Genomic DNA, 26,523 nt, shown 5'->3' on the forward strand with positions numbered 1-26,523 from the left:
TTACAAAAAAATGTATATATCAAGAAATTTAAAATTACATTTTCCTTTAAAGGGTTTCCTTATATATACAGTATTATCTTTTTGAATTTTTTTTATTTTTTTGTTACATATTTTTTTTTTATATTTACAACTTTAAGGCAAAAAAATGTATGTAATTATATAAAATATATATGTACGTAACGTACAACATGAATATTTTTAAGTTGCCCTTTTTAGAATACCACTGCACATATTATTTATCAATTTGGTAATAAATAATATATTAAAATTAATGAAGGACAATATATATCAACAAATATAAAGAACCCAATAGACATATAATTTCAACTTTAAAAAAAATTTCATAATCTTACTGTTTGGATATATAACCTAAGTTTATAGTTTACCATTGTTAGTAAGACTTTAACTCATATTCATACTAATGAAGATCAATTAGAGCTGTATAAGCATATATATAATGTTTATATATAATTACATAAAATATAATAAAAAAAAAAAAAAAAATTTTATTCAGATTTTATCTAAATATTTATGGACATAATGTTCTGATTAATATAAATATTTTTACAGAATAACTTCTAAAACTACCATAATTATATATATAACAAATTAACATGTAACAGACACTATCTTATATGAATATGTATATATATACATTATGTATTATATGGACATGCATAATTTTAAAAAATTGTCCAAATTACAATCATTGAAATATTGGTAATATATCAAAGTCTAAAAAATGGGTAATCATATATATATAATATATTTTTTTTTATCTAGTAAAATTTTTTAAATCTCTTAGGTATTATTACTACTTTCTGATGAGTATTTCATATATTAAAAAAAAAAAAATTAAACCATAAAAAGAACTTCAAAAATTTTAAAAACAAAAAAAAAAAATTGTTAAATATTACACAAAGAGCAATTACATCGAAAAATAATAAAAATATTATATAGTACATATATATACTTTGTGTGCAAATACTTTTTAAAATATATGGTATAATTTCATGGGTTTCGAATATCATTTAAAATTTATGCTTCACAATTTTTTTTTTTTTTTTTAATTTATTTTTATGTGTATATATAAATTTCATTTGAAAATTTAACTAAAAGTTTTAGTGTTTTACATGCTCAATGTTTTTTTTTTTTTTTTTTGTTCATATTGTCGCTAATATTTCTCGTTCTTAATGTTTGTTTTACAATTTCGGTTATAATGTAATACAACATATTGCAAATATTTCATACGCTTTATAAATTATTTTTACCATTATTTATCGTTTTCCATACTATTTTTTATGCTTTTTTTTTTTTTCTTTTGTAAAAATATTGTTTGAATTTCCCAAAATATCCTTTTTTCGAAATAGATAAAAATTTTCATGAATTTTGACTTTCTTTTTTTTTTTTAAATAACTAATTTTTTCATTTGTGGATGAAAAAATTGAATTTACAAATTCCGGCTTGTCTGAAACATTCTGAACAATTTTAAACCCATCCTTATCAATTAAGCGTTTTTTTTTTTTTCTTCCTTTGTTCTTATTTAAATTTAAAATATCCTTAATTATTACCTTTTTTCCGTAAAACAAATTATAATGGTTATCATAATAATTTTTTAAGTAGTAGATAAATTTTTTTTTTTCCAAATGTATAGAATATGGTACCTGTATATTGCTTTTAAAATACTCATTTATATTAACAGTATATGCTAAGATTATTTCAATTACATTTTTTTCCTCGTAAAATAAGTATATACAATAAGCAAAATTTTTAAAATTTTTAGATAAATATGCTTTTTCTATAAGATTAAAACATTTTATTCTTCCAAATTTCGAAAAAAATGCCTTTAATTTTTCTCCATTAATTATATTGTCAAGCGCAGCTACGCATAGAGTTTCACCGTTCGAGTTATCACCTTCAGATATGTCTTTACAATTCGCTATAAACAACTATGACGCAATAAAATTGAAACCTCATGCACATATATATAAAATTGTAAGCACGAATGTGTATATATAATATATACATACATACATACATTTATATATATATATATATATATATAAACATATGTGAACTTATATGCTCATATAACTGTATGCAGGTGTATATTTTCATTATATGCGTAAAAAGTAAAGGACTATTAAAATTTAATAAAGTTGCACATTCATTTCATTGTTTCCATAAAAATTTTATACGCGTTTCTCATATTTAATTATGTTATCTCAATATCAACTTTATTTACACGTACGCATACATGTTACTACTTTTTTCTTTTATTCTTTTACATTTATTGTTGCAAGAGGGTTATCTTCAATAGGTACACTCAATATGCGAAAGTGTTTTAAAATTTTCTTCATTTTAAAAAAAATTAAAATAAAAATTAAAATAACAAGTGTTTCATTTCAATTTTCTGTTTCATTATTATATATAAATATATTAAATATATAAACAAAGGTGTAAATTATTATAAAAATATATTAATTAGTCTTGTTTCTTTTCTTATGATGTTCATAAATCAAAGGAAAAATTGTTATAGTTTTGTAAGAGAAGATGGCAAAATTTTTACTAAATATTATTTAAATTAAAAGATTAAAGAAAAAATAAAAAAAAGGCACCAGAAAAAATTATCACAAATACGAATACATGTATGTAGGGAATGTAAATATTATAGTAATTATATAGTATGCATCTATACATAATTTAAATTGCCAATATTAAAATGTAGGAAAAATATTTTAAGCATAAAATTTCTTCAAATGCATATATTTTTCATAAAATTTTTCCTTGCTTGTTTTTACCTATGCTACAGAAGGATATATATAAATAAAATATATATATAGGTACATTTATGTACATGTACATAATATACATATGTAATATATATATATATATATATACATTACATATTTGTACCTATTGAAACAAAATGTTATTTTTGTTTTTGCTGAAATAAGTTTTTTTTCCTCCCTTTTGCTGTTAAAATTACATTTAATAATTATAAAAGTAATTACTATTTAATAAGAAATTCTTTTGTTTTTTATTAATTTTTATATCCATAGATACAGTTTAATCTTTTTTTTTTTTTCTTTTCCACATTGGCTTTTTTAATGATACTTTATGTATTGATTTTATTTTTTGATTTTCGCTCTTTTTCCTTTTAATTCCAATATTACATATATTTGAGTTCTATTAATTTTTAATTTATATTTTGTTAGATTTATCCGTACATATTATATTTTTACTGTTTCCCCTAAACTTTTTTTTTTTTTTTCTTAATGGCAAATAAGAATATATTATCCCTCATTTTAATATAGCGTTCTAACGTTTTTACATTTCTTATTAATTTCGTTTTAGGCTTTTGCTTTTATATCATTAATTTTTAATATATATACCTCTTTTTTTTTTTTATGTATTTTCCAACATTTTTAATAAATATTGGTAATATTCCTTACATATTGTTAACACTTATACGAGATACAATTTTGAAACATTTATATATGCCTACTTTATAATATATATTTGTATAGATGTTTTTTTCTTGTAAAAATTATAATTCTTAAGAAAAGGATAATTAGTTAATTATTTTACCTTCATATTTTATACGAAATAATTGTAGGTATAAAGAAAACAAAGGTAAGGAATCAAAAATAACTGATAGCAACATTTCCATTTTGTTCATTCATGTATGTCTTTATTTATATACATTTAAGTGTATATATCTATATATACATACGTATAATATATCCATAATCATCAACCTTGTATGTTAAAATTTTGCACATGGAATCGTCCATTTGTTAAATGAGGATACCTATATATAAAATCCCCTGACAGTTTTCGTAACATCGATTTTTTTAAAAAAATTTTGTTGTAGTTTTTGAATTTATATACAATGAATGAAAATGGGTCAGTAGCCGCCTATGACCACAATTCTAAAATAGAAAATGAACAAAGCTCATATAAAGGTAAACACGATAATGAAAATATAAATGATTACAAAAATTCTTTATACGTAGAAGAGGGTAGTAATATGAACGGATATGTTAATGGTTACATAGAAGCTAATGAAAAGAGCAATCACATTTCATCGAAGTCTAGTGTAAAAACTGTATATCCATTAAATAAGAAAAAGAACAAATATAAGAAAAAATATAAGAATATCTATGAGAAAGAAATAAACATAAATGGGGGAAATTGTAAAATAAATCAATACGTAAATTTAGGCGATAATGACAAAGATAATGAGAATGATAATTATAACGACATTGGAAATATAGGTGCAAATTATTACGAAATAAACACAAGTGTAAGTTATGACGAAGAAAATAAAGTTGTTGAGGCATTGGAGGGGGGGAAATATGTACACCAAGTAGCAGAAGTAGCAGAAATAGGAGTTGAACAAGCAGAAGTTGGACATTCAGAAATTGAACATGCAGAAGTTGGACATTCAGAAATTGAACATGCAGAAGTTGGACATTCAGAAATTGAACATGCAGAAGTGGAAGCAGAAATAGAAGAAATGGAAGTAGAAGAAGAAAGAAAAAGAATAAGGAAAAAAAATTGGAAAGGAAGAACATTTAGTCGTTTTACACCTGGTGGTGTACGCTCTAGCACCGTGCTATTTTTATGTACTGCTATAGGTGTGGGTTTTCTGTCTTTTCCTTATGTTTTTTCAAAATTAGGTATAATTTTAAGTGTTATTCTTATCTTTTTGAACGCAATAGAATCTTATGTGACTACAAATATCTTATGCTTATCATCATTAGAGCATAATACATTTGTATATGGGAATTTGTTAAAAAAGATTGGACACAAATATCATAAAACAATAATTGATATTGGGTTAACGTTTGGTTTTCTTTCTAGCTATATATTAATATTAATACTCATAAGTAATTTTTTAAGTAGTATTTTTTATGTATTTAATTTTCCAGCCTTTTTTTGTAATCACATATTTTTAATTATTGTGATTTGTTTATTAATTTTACCAGTAACCTTTCGAGATCAAGTAGGATCATTAAATTCGTTTCTTGTTTTTTCCTTGTTTTCCTTATCTATAACAGTCCTAACGATTGGATGGCAAACCCGATATTATTATAACTTATTAAATGATAAGAAAATAGTTTTATTTAATATAGATATACATTTTTTTAAATGTTTTAACATTTTGCTATTTTCATTTTCCCAGCAACCAAATGCATGTTTCATAACAGGACAGTTTAATCAGCCAACCCACAAAAGATTAACTAAATCAGCATATAGAAGTGTTTTATTACAAATAATATTTTATACATTATTTGGATTTTTAGGATATTTATCTTTTTTAAATACAGCTAAAGATAATGTTGTATTAAATTATGAAGATTCAAACGTGTCAATACTTTTATGTAAATTTCTTTTATCCGTAACCTTTTTTTTTTCCGTTCCTTTGAATTTTATGGGATCTTATTCAAGTATTTTATCCTTATACCAATCTGGCCGTAATAGGTTTTTAAGATTGTATTTATATATTTTTAGAAGAAATAGATATTCAGAAAATTTATCAGCACTTTTAAGAGAAGACACACAAAACCCATTTCAAGAAAATATACCTGATGATGTTACCGAAAATACAAGCACACATGAATCGCAAACTGATGACAAAGATCAGAGAATGCTTGTTTCAATTTGTGTAACCATTCTATGCGCCCTTATAGCATTCAATGTTAAAAAGTTGTCGAATGTTATAGGAATTGGTGGAGGAATAACTTCAACCCTCATTTCGTGGTAAGACAAAATATATAAATAAAAAATTAAGTGCACACTTATACACTTTGCATGTACATGTTCACATGTATATATATATGTTTATGTATAACCGTGTACATGTTACAACTCAGGTTCTTTTTAAAAAATTAAAAAATTGAGCACATTTTGTATGCATGTTTTTTGACCGCTTCCTAGTGACAAATATACAACCTTTTTATTTTTATTCTTATATTTATTTTTATATTTTTTTTTTTTTTTTCAGCCTTTTACCCAATTTGATTTATTTCAAAAACAGACATAATGTTAAAAACCGTTTTGAAAGATATTTAACTTTATGCATGCTATTTTTTTTTTCATTTATGGGTTTTTTTTCAGTCATTGTTACATCATTAGTTTTAATTTTTTAACCAAAAGGTGATGGAGTTTACCCTTGCAGTAACATAATTTATTTATTCATATGATTTTTCATGTATTAACGTAATTACTCATTTATTTGTGTATTTACGCATTAATTCATTTATTGATGTATTTACGTATTTCTTTCTTTTTTCATTTTTCTTTTTTCTTTTTTTTTTAAATATTTATAAATTTTTCGTGAATGAAAGTGTTGTTTCTAACATGTATACATATTTTCTTCAGATGAAACTGCAACAGTTTGGATGAAAAAATAACAAATAAATGCTCTTTCCAAGATATCATAACAAATATATCCATCCATATAATATATATATATATATATATAATATATATATATATATATATATATATTATATATGTCTATATAAGTATGTATAAATAAATAACTTTGCGAGAACATAAGTGATGGAGGACGAGTTAATAAAATTAACAAAAGGGTACGATATTTACTTTATAAACAACAATTACGAGGTTTTGAGTATGATTACAGCTATACTAAATACAAAACATTTAGCACTTTTTTGTATGTAAATAGTCATTCTCTTATCATTTGTTCTTATATTAAATGTATAATACAAAGATGAGAGTCGTAATATAGCACAAGATGAGTTAGGTGTGGAATAGGAAATAAAAAAAAAAAAAAAAAACTGTTAAAAATTACACAAAAATCGGGGAAACAAATAAGGATAACAGGTATTCATACATTTAAAATGGAAGTATAAATATATATATATATATGTACGTATGTATGTATATATATGGACTATTATTGCATTCACTAATTTAAAAAAAAAAAAAAAAAAAGCTCTTATATAATAAAGTTCATGCAATCATGTATGTCCCTTTTTTAAAATTTTTGTGATGTCTGAACATTACTTCTTGTATATCTTTTCTTTTCCCCCCCCCCTGATGTTTATCTCTAAGATATGTACTATACATTTGCTGAAGTATCAATGTGAGGTGTGTTATGATATATTTCTTTTATGAATATAATTATTTAATGTGTAAATGTAATATGTTTCTGTGCGTTAAGAAATAAGGGTACACCTAAATATGGTCCTTAAATAGTAAATGTACATTATGTGTTCAGTTGAATATACCTCAAATCTAACATATATATATATATATATATATTCGTAAATTACCGTTTCACTGCTACATATAATGGTGAAGTTGTATAAACAAAGTAAACGAATAATTCTCTACACTTATCCCTATTTAACATTATATGATGAGTACATGGTTTATTTATAACACTTTCTGTGATGTACGCTATACAATTAAAATATCCCTGTGATTGGTATTATCAGACTTTATTACCATTACTGTTACTATCCATGTTATTGTTACTGTTCCCGTTACCATTACTGTTGTTGGCATTACTCTTACTACTGTCAGTTCTATTTCCATTACTACTATCACTGTTAACATTACTGTTATTATTGCTGTGACCATCTACACTACCACTGTTACTAATGCTATGATCGTTGTCAATTGTGTCATTATTATGAACGCTCTGATCGTTATCAATGGTGTCGTTATTGTCAATACTATCATTATTCGTACTATTATTCGTGTTGCTATGATTTCTAATATTATTTTTATCCTTATTATCATTTTTATTTGTATCAGCATCGTAATAATAATAATTATTATTAGGATCATTTTTATTATAATTTTTAGCACATATCCTAATATTATCACTATAATTAATTTCTTGGATGTCACTATTTTTCCTTTGAAGTGAACTATAATTGTTATATTCATTGTTTGATGATTGAAGATTATAAAAATGTAATTCGCACGAGTCATTAGATGTATTTACATCTTTTTCATTTATTTCATCTTGTTTCGTACTATTTATTTTCTCTTCTGTACTCACATCAGAAATATTTATATTATCTGTTTTTTTTTTATCATCAAGTAAAATATTTTTCCCATTATTTCCTGAATTATCATTAATTATGTCACTAACATAATTTCCGCTATTCATTTTATAATTAATAGGGAGCTGCTTGACATTATTAGAAGAACATATGTTGTAGTTATTTACATAATTCATTTCATTGGTGTAATTGTTCATATGAGCAGTATCACCCGTGTAGTTATTCATAAGACTAATATCTCCTGTATAAGTATTAACTGGATTAACATCCGTTCCGGTGTAATTATTTATTTGTATCATTTGACTTGTGTAATAGTTAAGATGATTAATAGGATTAGAATAATTATTCGCATTATACGAATGCGTACTATTTGTATTAGTTGTGTAACCAGGATATGAAGTAATATTCGAATTAATGTGATCATAATAATTTATATCATATGGATTATTTAACTTATTATTTACATTACTATAATAAAAATAACAATTTTTATTCGGGTCACAATTATTATTTTCCTCTTTATCTGTTAGATTATTCATCATCTTGTTATTGTTTACGTGGTAAATGCTTGGAATATAACCCTCTTTGTTGTAATTATTCGCGTTATAGTTATCCGCATTATAGTTATCCGCATTATAGTTATCCGCATTATAGTTATCCGCATTATAGTTATCCGCGTTATAGTTATCCGCGTTATAGTTATCCGCGTTATAGTTATCCGCGTTATAATTATTAGTGATGTAATTATCCCTGTTATAATTGTCCTTGTTGTAGTTGTTCATGTTCATGCTTTTTAAATTATTAAACTGAACTTCATAATTCTTACTTATATAATCGTAATTATTCACCTCAGAGTTATTATTTCCTTTAATTCCATGTGATTTACTTACTTTAATTTTATACCCCTTAAAAACATATCCATCCATTTCTGCTAGAGCCCTAATACATTCTTCATAATTAAAAAAGTGTATAAAGCAATATATTTTATTATGATTTTTCTGTGTATTTTTAATCATTTTAACAAAACAAATACTATTATAAAAATTGGAAAATAAACTTTCAATTTCTTCTTTTGTTGTACTTTTAGGTAAACTGCCAACATAAATAGAATATGTCCCCTTATCATCTAACTCTACATCTATATTTTTTTCATTAGAATTTATATTATCAGTAATATTATATTTGGCCCAGTTTAATTTAAATTTATGAATTTTTCCAGGTATCCATTTTCCATTTAAATTATCAAAGCAATATTTTGCAATTTCGAAATTAGAGAATTCAATAAAAGCATATGAATTCTTTTGTGAATTTTTCTCTTTACATAATTTTATTTTTATTATATCTTCTGAAAATTCATAAAACATACAATATACAATATAATTTTCATCAACTACTTCATCTTTTATTTTATCCAAGTCCCCTACCCACAACGTTTTGGTATTGTATGAACCGTTCATGCCCTTATTTTCATAAGCTGATGTCGTCCTGTTGGTATTTTTCATTTTGTACCAAGGCATGTATTAGGTCGTGTACTACTGGGTATCTTTCAATATATTTACACATAAATATAACCTATTATCAATTTCTGATTCCCTTAAAAATATGACAAAAGATCCGCAAAATTTTACGAAACACAGATTCGTATCTCTTATTTCCTCTTATATTAAATTTTATTTTCTGTTTTTTTTTCTCTTCTTTCTGTTATTATTATTGCTATTACTATTGCTATTACTATTGCTATTACTATTGCTATTACTATTGCTATTACTATTGCTATTACTATTGCTATTATTATTGCTATTACTATTGCTATTACTATTGCTATTATTATAGCTATTACTATTGCTATTATTATAGCTATTACTATAGCTATTACTATAGCTATTACTATAGCTATTACTATAGCTATTACTATAGCTATTACTATAGCTATTACTATAGCTATTACTATAGCTATTACTATAGCTATTACTATAGCTATTACTATAGCTATTACTATAGCTATTACTATAGCTATTACTATTTCTTTTCTTTTAATTTTTTTTTTGTTTCATTATCTGTCTGCTTTATATAACTTTATGAGGTATATAAAAATAATCTAAATATAAAACGAACCATGAAAAATGTTCACAACGCTTATTTGTTTATTATAGAAATAAAAGGGCAATTATAAATGTATATATATATATATAAATTGTACTTATTTATGTATTTGTATATGTATGTGTATATGTATCTATGAATTTATGTATGTATAATTTACGAAGGTATGGGGGTATTTATGTGTTTCTTCACACGTTTTGATCGCCTTTTTACTTCTTTCCTTTTTTATATCAGATAGAGAAATATAAAAATGACAATAATTATATTATTGTAGTTAAAAATTTTTATCATTTTTGTTCATAAGTAAATATATATTTTATGCATCAATGTATTTTCCTTTGGTAGATGACTATTTTAAGAAATATTATATAGTATATAAGCCATAAAATAGATCATTATTATTATTATTATTACATATTTTCAAACTTTTTGTTTTATTTTGAATATCTACACATATTTAGTAATTTTGCCTTTTAAATGTTTTTGCTATGGCATTCTATTATTACACTCTTTGTTATTTTATTTTTTTCTTTTAAGATTAAGATATGACGTTCCTTTTGATATTTTTTTATCTTTTTTCTTTTTTCTTCTTTTAATTTCATTTTAATTAAATTTTATGATACAATACATATTTTTTTAAAAAAAAAAGTTATAAAAATATTTTAAAATTTTATGAAGTACAAAAGGTACTGCAAAATTATATAATATAATACAATATAGTTCCATATAATATTATACGTATACATAACTATTTTTTGTAGCATTATAATTATCTCTGCGTAGCAAGTTCCTTGGCAATTGATACTTAGCACTCGCATAATGTATTTATAAAAAATTTGGCATTTTGTTTTTCCTCAATAAATTAATATATAAATAATAATAATTTAATAATTTTTTTTTTTTTCTAGTTATTAATGGCAAAAGTACTACAAATGTATGTTACTACACATGCACACAAAACTATGAAATTATACCATATTTTAAAATAAAATTATGAGAAAGATAGGAACTTGCTATTTTCGTAACTATATGTTTAAGTTAGTATTTATTATAGTACACTAATTTAAATGAGGACATTACGAATGTTATCTTTTTTTTCTTTTTTTTTTTTCATTTGTATATATTTTTTATTAATAATTTTTTAACAAATACAATTACATTTTTATTTTGTTAATGTAATAAACAATTATTCACTATTGAGCGAAGCTTAAAAAAATTAAAAAAACGAGTTTATATTTTGTACATTTTATAAGAATTATACATTCTGTACATAATATACTTAAATAATGCAGTTCCCTCACTCCATTATTCCCCTTTAGTTTTGTGTGTTATAACCACTAATGAAACTTCAGTGAAAATTATCCTCTTAACTTCAATATGTAATCTCTTTAAATAAGAACATAATATACTTAAAAAGAATATTTAAAATAACAAAATGAAATTATTATATAACTAATTATTGAAACAAGGCTGGAAGTGTTTTATTAAAGTAGAAAGCAAAAAGTTTTAAATTAAAAAAAAAAAAATGTATATTTATTAGGTATATACAATACAAAAGATACCCTAAATAATGTAATTCACATTTTTTTTTTTTGAAAATTTTTTTTATAATTACGAAAAGGAGAACTATTAACTAAAAATTTAATTAAAAGAAATAGAATAATAATATGTAATAATATTGGCTGGGTGTGTCACAGAAAAACAAGAAATATCAGAATAATATGTAATATATGCATATGCAAAAAAAAAAAAAATAATAATAAAATTTTAAGTTAAATAAAAAGGTCTTAAAAAAAGAAAAACTAAAATATTAAAAAATAAACAAGGGAGTATATATCATATACTACTTAAAAATTCGTGATCAGTGAACATTATGCAAAAGTACGGCTAACGAATTAAGTGCATACAATGGAAATAAATAAGGATTATAGTTGTTATAAGGTGATTATCGGAACGTACATATATATATATATATACACATTTGTGCGTATGAAATTCATTTTTTTTTTATTTTCCTTTTCCACCATTTTTTCCTCATTATTCATTATATGTTTGAGCTATGTTGTATACATATTTTGCAACTTCAGGATTATGGAGAATCTCCATGTGGCCGTTATATTGGAAATTTTTATATTTTACTGAGTTGTGGAAATTAGAACAGGATGCTAAACTCTCATAGGGAACTGTACCATCTCCTCCACCATAATATACAATCGGCTCATCATTCAAATTTTCTCTTTGATAAAACAACAAATAATCAGTATTTTTATTTTTTTGTGTACTATGGACACAATATATAGGTACACCATGATCCATGTCGAAATGCCTATCAATATATGGTAAATTATTGTAATATTTTTCTTTTAAATCTTCACTTAATAATTCATGCCAATTTGATAAAGTATATACTTTTAATTTTATATCTGTTCTATTAAGATAGCACTCTTTATTGTATATTCCACACCTTGTTATTACTGACTGCATAACTTTTTCATTAATTGGTTTATCATTTATATTGATTATTATTACCACTTGATCATATTCATAATATTCTCTATATGGGATTAGATCAAATAGACTACCTATCGAATTTCCAATGGCTTTCATCATACCATCTGATACAGAAAAACTAATAAGTTTCGATAGTTTAAAAGATATAAAATCTCTATTACCATGAAGTAATGCTCTAACAGTTTTAACTGTGCCTTTAAATGGGCAACTCATATATATTATATTATTTATATACTTTTGCTTCCATTCTTTATTTACTATACGCGATAAAAAAAAATTTATAAACAAGCCACCAAAACTATGACCTATTAAATTTACTTTAATTTTATTTCTCTTTTCATACATATGTTCTATATGTTTTTTAAAAGTATCATAATCTTGTTGGTTTAGGGGATATCTCCAATCATAAGGTGCACCAATAATACTTTCCCCTTCTACATAGCCGTTGGATGTAAATTGAGATGCTAAAATATGGTAATACCTTGTTATAGCTATAGCAGTATTTCTAATATAATCTAAGTGTCGAACACCTTTAAGTTTTCCAAATTCTTCTACGCTAATATTTACCCCTGGTTGATTAACGTACAATTTTTTTTCAACATCATAATTTAATCTTATGGTATCAAGTGTGCAATATATATTTGTGGTTACAGAAAACAATCTTTTTATGCTAAACCATATTCTAAATGGTTCTGAATTTAAAACATTGCTTCCACAACTCGGAATTAATGCATTCTTATATTGCGCAATTAATGTGCTTCCCCCAACACCAGGAAGTAGATATGTAGTAAGCTTTTTGGACTCACTATGCTTGTCTTGATCTATATTCGTCTCCACATGTTTTTCATCAACTTTTTTATTCTCATCTTTGCTTTCCCCATTAAATTTATGCTTTTTACTCTTTTTAAAAAAACTACTTATTTTTGGATGTTCTTCAACAACATTTTTCTGGACTTCATCCGCTCTTACGGCAGCTGCTTCTTTCCCCTCTGCTTCAGCTTCTTTCCCCTCTGATTCTACATCTTTTCCCTCTGCTTCTGCTTCTTTCCCCTCTGTTTCTGCTTCTTTCCCCTCTGCTTCAGCTTCTTTTCCCTCTTCTTCTACTTCTTTTCCCTCTGATTCTACTTCTTTTCCCTCTGATTCTACTTCTTTTCCCTCTGCTTCAGCTTCTTTTCCCTCTGCTTCAGCTTCTTTTCCCTCTGCTTCTACTTCTTTTCCCTCTGCTTCTACTTCTTTTCCCTCTGCTTCTGCTTCTTTTACTGCTACGGCTTCTTTCTCTACTACAGCCTCTTTATATGTTACGTCTTCTTTCTGCACTCCAGCTCCTTCCTCTGGTACGACTTCTTTTTTATCCTGCTCACTGCTACTATCCCCACCTTCTAAATCTTTTATTCCATTTTTAGTTGTAAAATTCTCGCCATCTTGCAAATTTGGAATTTCACCTTTTATTTTTTCAGAATTAAAAAATGATATTTTATATGGCGCTTTTAAAAAAAGATTAACTATACTTCCTAAGGATGGTATATATGAACATACTAAAGCAGAAATAAGCAGATTGCACACTATTATTAGAAGCAGTAATTTCGACATTAGGTAACCTACTCTATATAAGCTAATTAATTATGTAGGTTTATATTAAGTAAATTTTTATAAACATGCAAATTTAACAGTAAGTAGTCGATATATATATATAAACTCGTATATTCTGAGGAGTTATCATTTTTTTTTAAATTATACTTCCCTAGCCCATTTTACTAAAACTTATTATATATAATGTATTAAATAAAAAAAAAAATTTTTAATTATATAACTTTAAAAATTAAAAATTTATATTAGAACATGCTAAAATTAAGGTAAATATTTTTTTTATTCCCATAAGTTTATAGAACCTGAGTAACCAAATTAAAAGGTACACACGAAAATGAATATATATATACCTGTGAAGTACTTTTTCACAAAAAGAAAAAATATTTCCATATACAGGGGCTTAAATATATAATTCAAAATTTTCTCTGAAGAAGGCACATATTACTCCAATTTCGTTAATTATTTTTTTTTAAATATATCCAATTCCTCTATCTTTTTTTTATTGTTTCGTTAACTTTTTTTTTTTTTTTAAATATAAGCATTTTATGAATAAAAAATTTACTAAAATATTACTTTTTTTTTTTTTTTTTTTAAGTTATTTTTATAAAATTTATTTTAACATTATAAACTTATAATGCTTATGTTTAGTTTTGTGTATATAATTAAAAAAAACAATAAAAACCAAAAATATCACTTTTTGCATGTAATAATCTTATATTTTTTTAAATAGTGTATTTGAAATTTAATTTCGATCGAAAATTTTTGTTCTTTTAATTCATTGTTTTGAGTTAATATAAAAACATTATCTGCATGTTTATATTTATTACGATATTGTATTACACATAAAAAAAAGGAAAAAACAAATAAACAAACAAGCACAGAACAAAACAGTAAACAAAACAAACGAACAATAAACAGAAAACAAAAGAACAAAAAAACACAAAAACAACTTATATATTTTTCATTTTTTATATAAAAATATATGTTTTTTTTTAATGTTTGTGTCTCCGAACACACGGTATAATTACAACTCTTTTAAATATTTAACATTGATTTTCTCATTTTTAGCAGTTTATATATATAGATATGCATACAGTTAGAGGCAAATGCATGAAAGGAGCAGAATATACAATCTCATTCATCAAGAAACACATTTATGTAATTTTATTTATAAGTATTTTACATTAATGAAACATATAATTGAGCATGTATAATTATTGTTACTTTTCTTTAAAATCATTATGTTGTGTTAATTATGAATTATATATAATTTGTCAAGTTCAATTTTTATATTACCAAAAAAAGCGAAGTGAGACAACAAAAAAAAAATAAATTGTACTAATACAAAAAATTATTATGTGCCCATGCACCATTTCATAAGAAAAATGCATATTGTTGTTTTTTATGTTTTTTTTTAGTTTCATTTTGACCTTTTTAACAAAATCACTTAAATTAATTGTTGATAAGAAAGGACATTTTAAAAAAAAAAAAAAATATCGTGAATATCATTAAATTACATACGTTATTGAAAATTTACAAAAAAATTTGTCTCCCTATAAATTCAACCCTTTATAAGATTTGCAAGATTTATATACGTAACTTAATGTTTAAGAAATAAATCTAAAATGGAAAATGCATAAAAAAACAAAAAAGCGCATTTTTTATATATATACTCGAAACTGTATTAAAATATGAAAATAGCAAAAAAGGAAAATCCATAAAATGAAAATATATTTAAGTTAAAATATTTCGCAGAAACAAATGAAATGATGATATATATTATTTTATAATAATATATAAAACATAAATTATAGTAATATTTTAACATAATACATATATTCCTTAACGCTTAAATGCATATATATACATATATATAAATTTATGTATTAATACAAATAAATGGTGTGAGAGGCAGTTATATAAAAGTTATAAAATTTCCCACATTGTTCAAAATTTACATATATACACAAACATGCTACTATTTTATACTCATATATTATTTATACAAAATTAAAAGAATTTTTTTTTTTTTAAATTTATTTCTAATTGAATATTTAACGTTTCTTACATCAGATATGCATATATTATTAGATATTCTCACCTCCCCGTATAAATTGAAACAAGGTGTAAATAATATCATTACATTTTAAACTATTATTTTATGTTTGCTAATATATTTAGTTAAATGGCAAATATTAATTGGATAAATATTCTTTATTGCCTAATAAAATTTAAATTAATAATTTGAACTTTTATTATTTTTTAAATACACTATATACATAGTATTCATAGAATTTGACAATTATATAAGGACAAAAGAGAAATGCTTATAATAATACATAAAATTTTTATATAGTAAAGAAAAAAAAACATGTGCTTAAAAGAAAACTCCCCCCCTTTCTTCAATATAATATAACATTTTACATTTTTATAAGTTTTTTTTTTTTAAGTTATGTATTTCAAGAATTTCTTTTAAAGCATATAAAACTATAATTAATGACGGAAAACAAAAAAACAAAAAAACAAAAAAAATAAAATCAAATCATTTGTCCCTTTATATTTTTTTTCATACACCATATGTCATTTTGTAGAGTAGAAAAATGGTTTCTTTAAACATTTCCGTTTTCCCATAGTAAATAATTTTTTTTTTTGACCTTTTTCTTATTTTTCCTCATTTTCCTTTAAAAATATTCCTTTATTCTTTATCTTGCTTATACTGTACGAATAATGCTGTATATATTAATGTATAGAATATTAGAAAGTTTATTATGTAGTTTATTTTTATTATCGTTGTTCTACTTAAAAATGAAAAAAAAAAAAAAAAAATGTTGTCAAATAATTTTATTGATACTGACAATCAAAGGAATGATATTAGTTGCCTATTTTTTTAACCTATTTAACTTATGAAAGATCAATATTATCTTTTGAGTTTTTCCCCATGTGTTCTTATAAGCCAATAAGACACTTAAAATTTTACTTTTTATTTTATTTATATCTAATGATAAATTTTACAGTTCCTATTATCATTATCACCTAATTATTCTTTTCAGTATTTTTTTTTTTTTTTTGTGTCTTATACTTGGACATTACACATAAGATATAAGCAAATCTATAATGAATGCTCGTATGTATACATATATAATGTGTATTTAATAATCCTATTTCATTTGGGGGCTCATCGATGATGTAGTATTTCCTCTTTAATAATAACGTAAAATGAATTTTATTATAATTCCTTATTATAGCAATCTATTTTATTAATGCTTTCACATTTTTCTTCTTACATTTTTCTTTAATCTACTTAATTTTGAAAAGTACACTTCAATTTAGCATCGTTTGACTTAAGGTTCTTGAAAAGTTAATCACCTTTTATTATTATAATATATCGCCTTTTAGCATTATAATTTTTCACCTTTTAGCATTATAATTTTTCACCTTTTAGCATTATAATTTTTCACCTTTTAGCATTATAATTTTTCACCTTTTAGCATTATAATTTTTCACCTTTTAGCATTATAATATATCACCTTTGGACATTAAAATAATGTTTTAATATTATATATATATATCACGTTTTATCATTATGTATATATATCACTTTTAATAATTATATGTACATCATGTTTTATAATATATATATAATGTTTTTACATTACGATATATATCTTTTAAACATAATACATAATACGCCTTGTAATTTTGTTTTTTCCAACAAGATATATCTTAGGCTTATTACGAATATTGCATTACAAATGTAACATAATTTATATATAAATTATTTATACAAACACAAGCAACATTTTTTTTTTTTTTACGTACTATTTTTAATTTTTTATTCTTGCAATATTTGATTTTTTCAAGTTATTACGTAATAATATTAGTTATTTCTCCTTAAAAGAAATAAAATATTTATTCTTATAAATTATTATTGCAATAATTTATAAATTAATAAAGAAAAAAATCATGGATTATTAAAATATATTATCTATAATTAATTAGAAAAAGATCATTAAAGAAAGCAATTGCAAGAGTAAAATTGAATGTAAATCGAATAGCAGTTGTTATGTTATAAAAATAATAATTCTTAGCAATATATTACTTATTATGTGAATATATACATATATAACGTATATACGCGTGTATACGTATATACGCGTATGCAAGTATATATCTGTATGTAAGTATATATATATATTTGTAAATATAATAAATGGCATTTCGAAACTTCTCAAAAATTGGGGCGAATTAAACTCTTACATAAATATTTTCTGTATTTTTAAAGCATAATAAGAATAATAATAAAAAATAAAGTAATAAAAAATTATTAATTCGATATCTCTTAATTCGGAGGGATAGTATATTTGAACTGACAAGAACATACCGAATATTCCAGAGGGAGCATAGGTATAATCACCCATTATTTTGTTAGCCGTAATATAAAAACATTATTGTGTAGTAGTACAATAAGTGAAATAACATTTATGGCAATTTAGATTACAGATGTATATGTACATATATGTATGAACATGTATGTATGTGTATATATAAATATTATAGATTTCTACTTGAGTAAATATGATTAAGAGCAGGATTTACTTCACTCTAGTAATTTTAGTCATTTTAAAATCATTTAAAATAAATAAAAAATGGGAAATATTTATTAATGCATGGTATACACATGAAGAAGTAGATGATGATTATAATCATACAAAGTTGTATGATGTGCTAAGTGTTGACAAATATGCAAGTACTGAAGAAATAAAAAAGGCTTATAGAAAATTATCGAAAAAATATCATCCAGATAAAGCAACAGATAAAAATTCAAATAATCGTTTTAATGAAATTGTAGAAGCTTATGAAATATTAAGTGACGAAGAAAAGAGAAAAGTGTATGACCATCACGGATTACAAGCCGCCAAAAATGTAGAAAGAAATAAAATGGATGAAGATCCAACAGATCATTTTAATGTCTATGAAAGTTTTTTTGGTGGTGCTGGTTTTAAAAGAGATGAAATTAAAAAAGCAGAAAGTTTAACATTATATGTTGAAATGAATTTAGAACAGCTGTACAATGGGGAATTTTTTTCTGTTGTGTATACAAGAGATGTCAACTGCTTAAGAATTGATGACTGTATTGTGAAAAAAAAAGAATGTAGTGGTAAAGGGTATAAAACAATTACACAACAAGTTGCCCCAGGTTTTATTATGCAAAATAAAATGAGAGATGATAACTGTATTGATAGGGGTAAAGCATGGAATGAAAATTGTGCTTATTGTCCAAATGGTATGAAAGAAGAAAAAACTATTGAACTCACCTTAGAAATTGAAAAAGGAATGAAAACTAATGATAAGATAGTTTTTGAAAAAAAAGGGAAGCAAGAATTTGGTCAAGAACATGGAGATATAATTTTTATAATTGAAACAAAAAAACATAAAATATATGAAAGAAAAAATAATGATTTACATCAATTTTATGAAATATCCTTAAAAGATGCTTTAGTTGGATTTTCTAAACATATTGATCATATTAGTGGGGCACCTATTCATATAAACAAGCAAACGGTAACATCTCATAATGAAATTCTTAAAGTACAAAATAAAGGTATGCCTATTAAAAACTCAAATAAATTTGGAGATCTTTATATAAAATTTTTGGTGCAATTTCCCAAAAATTTGACAGAAGAACAAAAAAAGGTTATTTCAGAATTGCTATAATGTGCTAAAGTAACACGCCGCCATATGTATGGACTTATATATATATAAATATGTATGTTCGCAAATCATATGGAATGCTAAATTTATTCAGATGTCCAAAAATTACATGGATATTTCCTTCAAATTTATCTACAACTCATTTACATTTGCTATTCACCTTTTGGTCCTGAAAAAACGTATTGCATGCCATCTCAAACAAATTAAAAAAAAAAAAAATTATAATATTAGAAAAAAAAATTCGAAATTATCATAAATCACATTAAAATCTTATTGATTTAAAGAAAATTATTTAACGTAAAAAGAAAAGCAGGTTGTCCATTTGTGGAAACAATTGTTTTTTTAATGTTTTATGTGGTATATACACAGGCATGTGTACATATATACATGGGTATTTATAAGCATGTTTACATATATACAAGGGTATTTAAAGAATGTGTACATATAGGTATATAAGCATATAAGTATGTATGCATACAAGTATGTGTATATGTTATATTTTTTGTCTGTGCTTCTTGTTTTTTTTTTTTATAATAAATCTTCCTTTTACCATTCTTAGAATTTATTATTTTTTTTCTTTTTCCAAAAAGATATAACTTTGATTAATATTCGCTATACATACGCGTATATACGTACATATATATATAATACATTTTTGTATCCTTTCTCATTTCTCTCCTTTTTTTTTTTGAGGTAATATTAACTATAACATAATTAACTTTACCTTTTAAAAATATAGTAATAAAACAGTTCAAATTAAAAAAAAAAAGAAGCAAATGTTAATTCAAAAAAATAATTCATTTGCCGAAAACAAAAGAAAATTATACGAGTTCAAATTCGTAAGTTTTCTAAAAAATAGTATATGTAGCATGTAAATTTCATTTCCATTTTGAAGAGTGCTCCCAATGTATAACTACTGTTAAAAAAGAAAATATTTGCAACTTAAACTAACAATATATATATAAATATTTATACTTACCTATACGGACGAATAATGTACATGTATTCGCATATATGCTATATGTAAAATTTATGCAAATGTAAGAGAGAACAAAAATGGAAAAAACTTGCCCCTATAAATAGCAAATTTTTTCACACAAAGGTAGCGCACCGTATGTGCAATGCCTAGAATCGACTTAGTAGCACTATGCATGTGCACACATACATGAAAATACGTGTATTTGTAGTAGTATTATTTGTGCACCCATCCTATGATATGTAAACCCACGTCGAATTTTTACTGCAAATACTAGTATCAAAAAGGTATAATAAAATTATCATAGCTCATAATTAACTCCTATTATTATTGTGAACATTATCAATATAATTTTTTTTTTTATTAAAAATCCTATGCTTGTATATGCGTATAATTCTTCATGGTGTATAAGATAAAAAACATTAATATATATATTCACTTTTTGCATAGGTTTTTTTAAAAAAACGTATGTATTTATTTTTATTTATTTTTTTTTTTTTTCTCCCATGGTAGAAAATTAGATTTATTTAACGTAATAATTAATTTTAGGCCCTTCATTTTAAATTGCAATATATGTGTTAATTTCATAGATTTATCTTGTGCATAAAGGTGTAATATATATTTGTATGCGCATATATACATGTTTATAAATAATATATTATTTTCTCTTAAAACTTTAATTTAGTACATATTTTTAATTAGTAGTAACGCATAATAATAGTAAACGTCAAGAGGCCTTAGAGAAAAAAGATTATATATGTTTTGAGTATTTTTTTTTTTTCAACTGCACTGCACAGTTTTTAGATCGTCCATTTTAGTTGCTCCTATTTTTTCTATTTCAACATAGAACACTTTTGTATAATTTGTGCTCCATATTTCCTAATTAGCACTTATCATCATTTGTGCTACTTTTTCCCTATTTAACACTTAGAATAATTTACGCTTCTTTTTCTCTATATAACATACTTGCCATATTTTGTTTTTCTTTTTCCGCGCTTATCCCAAAGGCAGAAAGTCTAAGTATTGTATGGGTCAAAAATGAAATATCAAGGAGCTAACAATGACAAATTTTCTGCTCTAAATGAAAAATCGCAAGTCAAGGGGAGCTGTGGATCAAATGGGGAATATAATGGAGAGGTCTTAGGTGCTGATTTGAATTTAATTGATAATATCAAAATTGATAAGGATAAAAATTCGCTTAATATATATGATGTAGAAATTACAGAAAATGACTTACGGCAGCTTTTTATTTTAAAAAAATATGGAATTAATGAATTTAAAAGTAGTAATAACAATACTGGTTTTGGATCATCAAAAATGTGTACAAACGAAACGGAAGAGAAGAAAAATATACAAAGGAAATATAATAAATTAAATTATGCGAAGGAGGATACGTACTCATCGGATAAACTAAAAATGGTCTCATTAGCTAATTGCACGAATTTTTTAATAGAGAACAGAATAAATAAAGATATAGATATACTACATAGTAACACAGTGAATGCACTGTTTATGGATTTTTATCATTTAGTAATGGCCTATACATTTTTTAGACAAAATAAGCATGAAAAAAAATCCACTTTTGAAATTTATTTTAGAAAATGTCCATTTAATGGAGAATTTGCTATATTAGGAGGAGTATATGATGTTATAAAACACATTAATAGTTTTCGCTTTGCTAAAGTACAATTAGAATTTGTTAAAAAAAAAATGTGTCATTATGAAGATATTGACAAGTTCATAAATTATTTACAAAATTTAAGTGGACGAGATGTAGTTATTTATTGTATGGAGGAAGGATCTATAGTATTTGCAAATGAACCTATAATGGTTGTAGAAGGTCCAATGCTGATATGTCAAATATTAGAAAGTGCAATTCTTAATTTATTAAATTATCCAACATTAATAGCTACAAGTAGTATGAAATATAAAATTTCCATAAATTATAAAACTCTAGCTGAGTTTGGTTGCAGAAGAGCACAAGGTCCTGATGGTGCATTAAGTGGTACAAGGTACTCAGCTGTTGGATGTGATTTTACTTCAAATGTTTATGCATCCTTTTTATATGATATTCCTATAATTGGTACTATGTCACACTCCTTTATATCGTCTTTTCAAAATGGAGAAGAATTATATAGTAAATATTTAGATAATCATGACTTTTTAAGTATTATAAATAAAAATAAAGAAATTGTTCACAAGTTATATAACTGTGAATTCGCAAAAGAGAGCGAATTAATATCTTTTATAGCATTTGCACAAATTAATCCTAAAATTTTTATTTGTTTAATTGATACATATGATACCTTAAAATCAGGAATTTTTAACTTTTTAATTGTAGCTTTATCATTACATGAAATCAATTATAAACCTATTGGAATAAGAATTGATTCAGGGGATTTAAGGTATTTAACAAATGAGTGCAAAAAAATATTTATTGATATATCTCAAAAATTAAATGTCCCTTTTCAAGACTTAAAAATTTGTATTAGTAATGATATTAATGAAAAACTAATAAAGCACTTACATGAAGAAGATCATCATATTGACATATTTGCAATCGGAACAAATTTAATTACATGTCAATCGCAACCATCCTTAGGTCTTGTTTATAAACTAGTTCAAATTAATAATCATCCCTGTTTTAAAATGACTAATGAAAATAACAAATCAAATTTACCTTATAGAAAAAAAGTATATAGATTATATACCGATGATAATTTTGCTTCTCTTGATTTTGTGCAACATTTTGATGAACAACCACCAGTTGAAAATCAAAAAATATCTTGTATTAGTATTCTAGATAATAATAAGCCATCATTTATTATACCCAAAAAAGTAGAACAAAAGTTATTACTTACCTGGGACCATGGAAAACTTTTAACTGAACTCAAAACTGTACAAGAATTAAAGAATTATACACTAGGTGAATTAACGAAATTTAAAAAGCAGCACCTTTCTACGAATAACCCCGTTCCATATAATGTTCTCTTCTCTAATAACTACTATGAATTGTATAAAAATTTACTTTTAAAAAATTCTTTTAGCACTGCTTCAACGTAGATAAAGGCGCAAGCAAACCAAAGACCTAGTAATCGAAAAAAAAAAAAAAAAAGGAAAAGAAAAAAGAAAACATTGAACATACTAAAATATTAAATATTATTATATACAATATAAAACCATTTTTTAAAAAGTATACTTACAAAAAAAAAAAAAAAATGCGCCTTTTTAAATTTTATTGCGAATATATATTTTTTGCCTTTTTTCATAATGTTACAATAATGTCTTATTTTAGAATCTATTTTACTAGAAAAAATTTACTTGATATATTTTATATAAAATAAGGCTTAAATATTGCCTGCATATCGCTTATACGGAAGCATTTATCTCATAGTTTCATTTTGTAATAAGTTGGTGTGCACAAATGTATAGAGGTCTGTATAAGTATTTTCATATGTATTGAGGAGAATTTTATCCTCGATATGCACATTTCTTTTTCTTACATGGCAAATTTACATATATATTTCGTGAACCTTGCTCTCGTTTTTACTTGTTCTTCCATTCTTAGAAAGGAAATTTTGAACTGTGATGTAAGCCATTATATTTCTTACTTTTATCAGCATAGCGTAGCATATATATATGATATATATATATACATGCAATTTGTAGAATTTTACAGTATTTTATTCTGTATACATATTAATCAACAGTTACGAAAAGATAACGCTTTAATTTTCCAAAAGATTTTTAAACTCTGCCTTATCCTACTTTAAGTGATAAAAATAAAATTGACGCCATACATCGGAAATTAATTTTGTGCACTCAATCTAATCTGAATATGAATAATGTATGAAAATAAAAGCGAATGTTTAGGGACCAGAATTATATAAATTCATTCAAAAAAAAACATATGTGCATATACGTAAATATACATATATTGGCAAAATATGTTCATAAAGGTACATGTATTAGCACATATATTTTATATATATATATATATATATATATATATATATATATATATATATGCATTCCCTTAAAGATACATTTTGAATCCAAAAAAAAAAAAAGGCAAAGTATCATAGAAGTTATACAGGCGAACACCTGGGTAGTTTACACTCATCTTTTTACCATTTCTAGCTTTGTATATTTAATCAAGAATTTTATAGGAATTATATTTTTGATAGGTTCTTTTTCTTATTTTTTTATTTTTTTTTTTTTTTTTTTGCTTCTCCATATAGTGGAAATTACAATTTTGATCGAAGGTTATACATATGAAAGCCTTCATTTTATTTCTTGTTATTATATTTTTCATCATGATTTGCATAATAATAGTATTTTGTTTATCTTAATTTTTACCATTGTATTTTCCTTGGTCTTATCTCATAATTTTTTTGTAACACATTTCGCCCACATGGAACTTATTTCAAAAATGAAAGATAGTAAAGAAAGGAATAAACCTGTAATAGATAATTACGAAATCTTTAAAGAATCATATTTAGATGTGTTAAATAAAAAAAAAGTATTATATAAATATGTTTTTCTTTTCAATAATTATAAATTCAAATTTAAAATTGTATCTACTTATTATGAATACTTAATTATATGCAATAGCATGTTAAGAGATGTTACAACATGCAATTTATTTTTTGGCCCCTTAATATTCTTTGAAATGTTAGGAAAATCTTTCTATTATCCTTATATATTATATATATATGATAATGATAATCCTTATACTTTTCAATCAATCGATTTTAATAAAATGAAATTTGAAAAATCGTCTATTATGGATATCGACAATATAATAAGAAAAGGCAAAGAAAAAAATAAGAGATATATGAAAAAAAGTATCAAAAATTTTAATGATAGCCAAAAAATAATATTGAATGAAAACGATTTGTGTACCCAATTAAAAAATTATAATTTGGAAAATAAAAATATTGTAGGTTATACAGAAATATATTTACTATTTCATATGGCCAGATGTTTTGATTCAAGAATTGAAAGACTCGTAGTACATAAGGAATATCGAAATAAATCTTTTGGTATGCTAATTATGTATATATGTATATATGTACTAAAATATTTATACCAATGTAATAGATGTGATTTAAATGTAGAGAATGATATAGCTTTGAAAATTTACAAAAAATTGAAATTTTTAAATGTTCAAACTCAAGTATACAGGTTGCATTTACACTGCAATTATAATTTTCTACCAAAAAATGCTTCTATAGAAAACGACAGGGAGAATATACAGATATTTATGGAAAACATAATACAATAAAAAAAATTATAGACTTTGGCGAAAGGGTCAAAAGGAACACAAAACAGAAGGGGGGATAAAAATGCTCGCAGAAAGGGGCATGAAAAGAGGCATAAAAAGAAGAGAAAGACAAATAATAATGGAGTAAGATGAAGAAATATACAACTTAATGTGATATTAGTTAACTTCGCAAATACAATATACAAACAAGCATCCTCTTAATATGTATGTCATGTACGAACATGCTATATTGCCAAAGGGAGTTTTTGCGTTTTTAGGAGGTTCTTTTTCATCTTCTTTTTTTTTATCTTTCT

At 24.0% G+C, this 26,523-nt stretch overlaps 8 protein-coding genes across 8 annotated transcripts; 4 read left to right on the forward strand and 4 right to left on the reverse strand.

Moving 5' to 3' along the window:
• Positions 1 to 1,292: 1,292 nt before the first annotated feature.
• On the reverse strand, positions 1,293 to 2,360 carry MKS88_003675 (ribosomal RNA-processing protein 7; the record flags this gene model as incomplete). Its single annotated transcript, XM_067216788.1, has 2 exons — positions 1,293 to 1,949; positions 2,289 to 2,360. The coding sequence occupies 2 exons, from the start codon at positions 2,358 to 2,360 to the stop codon at positions 1,293 to 1,295; spliced, it is 729 nt and encodes a 242-aa protein (XP_067072487.1).
• Positions 2,361 to 3,895: 1,535 nt separating this feature from the next.
• On the forward strand, positions 3,896 to 5,773 carry MKS88_003676 (amino acid transporter AAT1; the record flags this gene model as incomplete). Its single annotated transcript, XM_067216789.1, has 1 exon — positions 3,896 to 5,773. The coding sequence occupies one exon, from the start codon at positions 3,896 to 3,898 to the stop codon at positions 5,771 to 5,773; it is 1,878 nt and encodes a 625-aa protein (XP_067072488.1).
• Positions 5,774 to 7,474: 1,701 nt separating this feature from the next.
• On the reverse strand, positions 7,475 to 9,556 carry MKS88_003677 (polyadenylate-binding protein 3; the record flags this gene model as incomplete). Its single annotated transcript, XM_067216790.1, has 1 exon — positions 7,475 to 9,556. The coding sequence occupies one exon, from the start codon at positions 9,554 to 9,556 to the stop codon at positions 7,475 to 7,477; it is 2,082 nt and encodes a 693-aa protein (XP_067072489.1).
• Positions 9,557 to 9,724: 168 nt separating this feature from the next.
• Positions 9,725 to 10,759, reverse strand: MKS88_003678 (uncharacterized protein; the record flags this gene model as incomplete). Its single annotated transcript, XM_067216791.1, has 2 exons — positions 9,725 to 10,084; positions 10,664 to 10,759. The coding sequence occupies 2 exons, from the start codon at positions 10,757 to 10,759 to the stop codon at positions 9,725 to 9,727; spliced, it is 456 nt and encodes a 151-aa protein (XP_067072490.1).
• A 1,435-nt stretch (positions 10,760 to 12,194) lies between these two features.
• MKS88_003679 (phosphatidylcholine-sterol acyltransferase) lies at positions 12,195 to 14,258 on the reverse strand (the record flags this gene model as incomplete). The annotated part of the gene is made up of 1 exon (XM_067216792.1): positions 12,195 to 14,258. One exon carries the CDS (start codon positions 14,256 to 14,258, stop codon positions 12,195 to 12,197), a length of 2,064 nt encoding a protein of 687 aa, XP_067072491.1.
• A 4,572-nt stretch (positions 14,259 to 18,830) lies between these two features.
• MKS88_003680 (DnaJ protein) lies at positions 18,831 to 19,970 on the forward strand (the record flags this gene model as incomplete). The annotated part of the gene is made up of 1 exon (XM_067216793.1): positions 18,831 to 19,970. One exon carries the CDS (start codon positions 18,831 to 18,833, stop codon positions 19,968 to 19,970), a length of 1,140 nt encoding a protein of 379 aa, XP_067072492.1.
• A 2,011-nt stretch (positions 19,971 to 21,981) lies between these two features.
• On the forward strand, positions 21,982 to 24,006 carry MKS88_003681 (nicotinate phosphoribosyltransferase; the record flags this gene model as incomplete). Its single annotated transcript, XM_067216794.1, has 1 exon — positions 21,982 to 24,006. One exon carries the CDS (start codon positions 21,982 to 21,984, stop codon positions 24,004 to 24,006), a length of 2,025 nt encoding a protein of 674 aa, XP_067072493.1.
• Positions 24,007 to 25,357: 1,351 nt separating this feature from the next.
• On the forward strand, positions 25,358 to 26,230 carry MKS88_003682 (glucosamine 6-phosphate N-acetyltransferase; the record flags this gene model as incomplete). The annotated part of the gene is made up of 1 exon (XM_067216795.1): positions 25,358 to 26,230. The coding sequence occupies one exon, from the start codon at positions 25,358 to 25,360 to the stop codon at positions 26,228 to 26,230; it is 873 nt and encodes a 290-aa protein (XP_067072494.1).
• Positions 26,231 to 26,523: the final 293 nt, after the last annotated feature.

The sequence above is a fragment of the Plasmodium brasilianum genome, chromosome 11 (assembly GCF_023973825.1).
Source record: "Plasmodium brasilianum strain Bolivian I chromosome 11, whole genome shotgun sequence".
Lineage (NCBI taxonomy): Eukaryota > Apicomplexa > Aconoidasida > Haemosporida > Plasmodiidae > Plasmodium > Plasmodium brasilianum.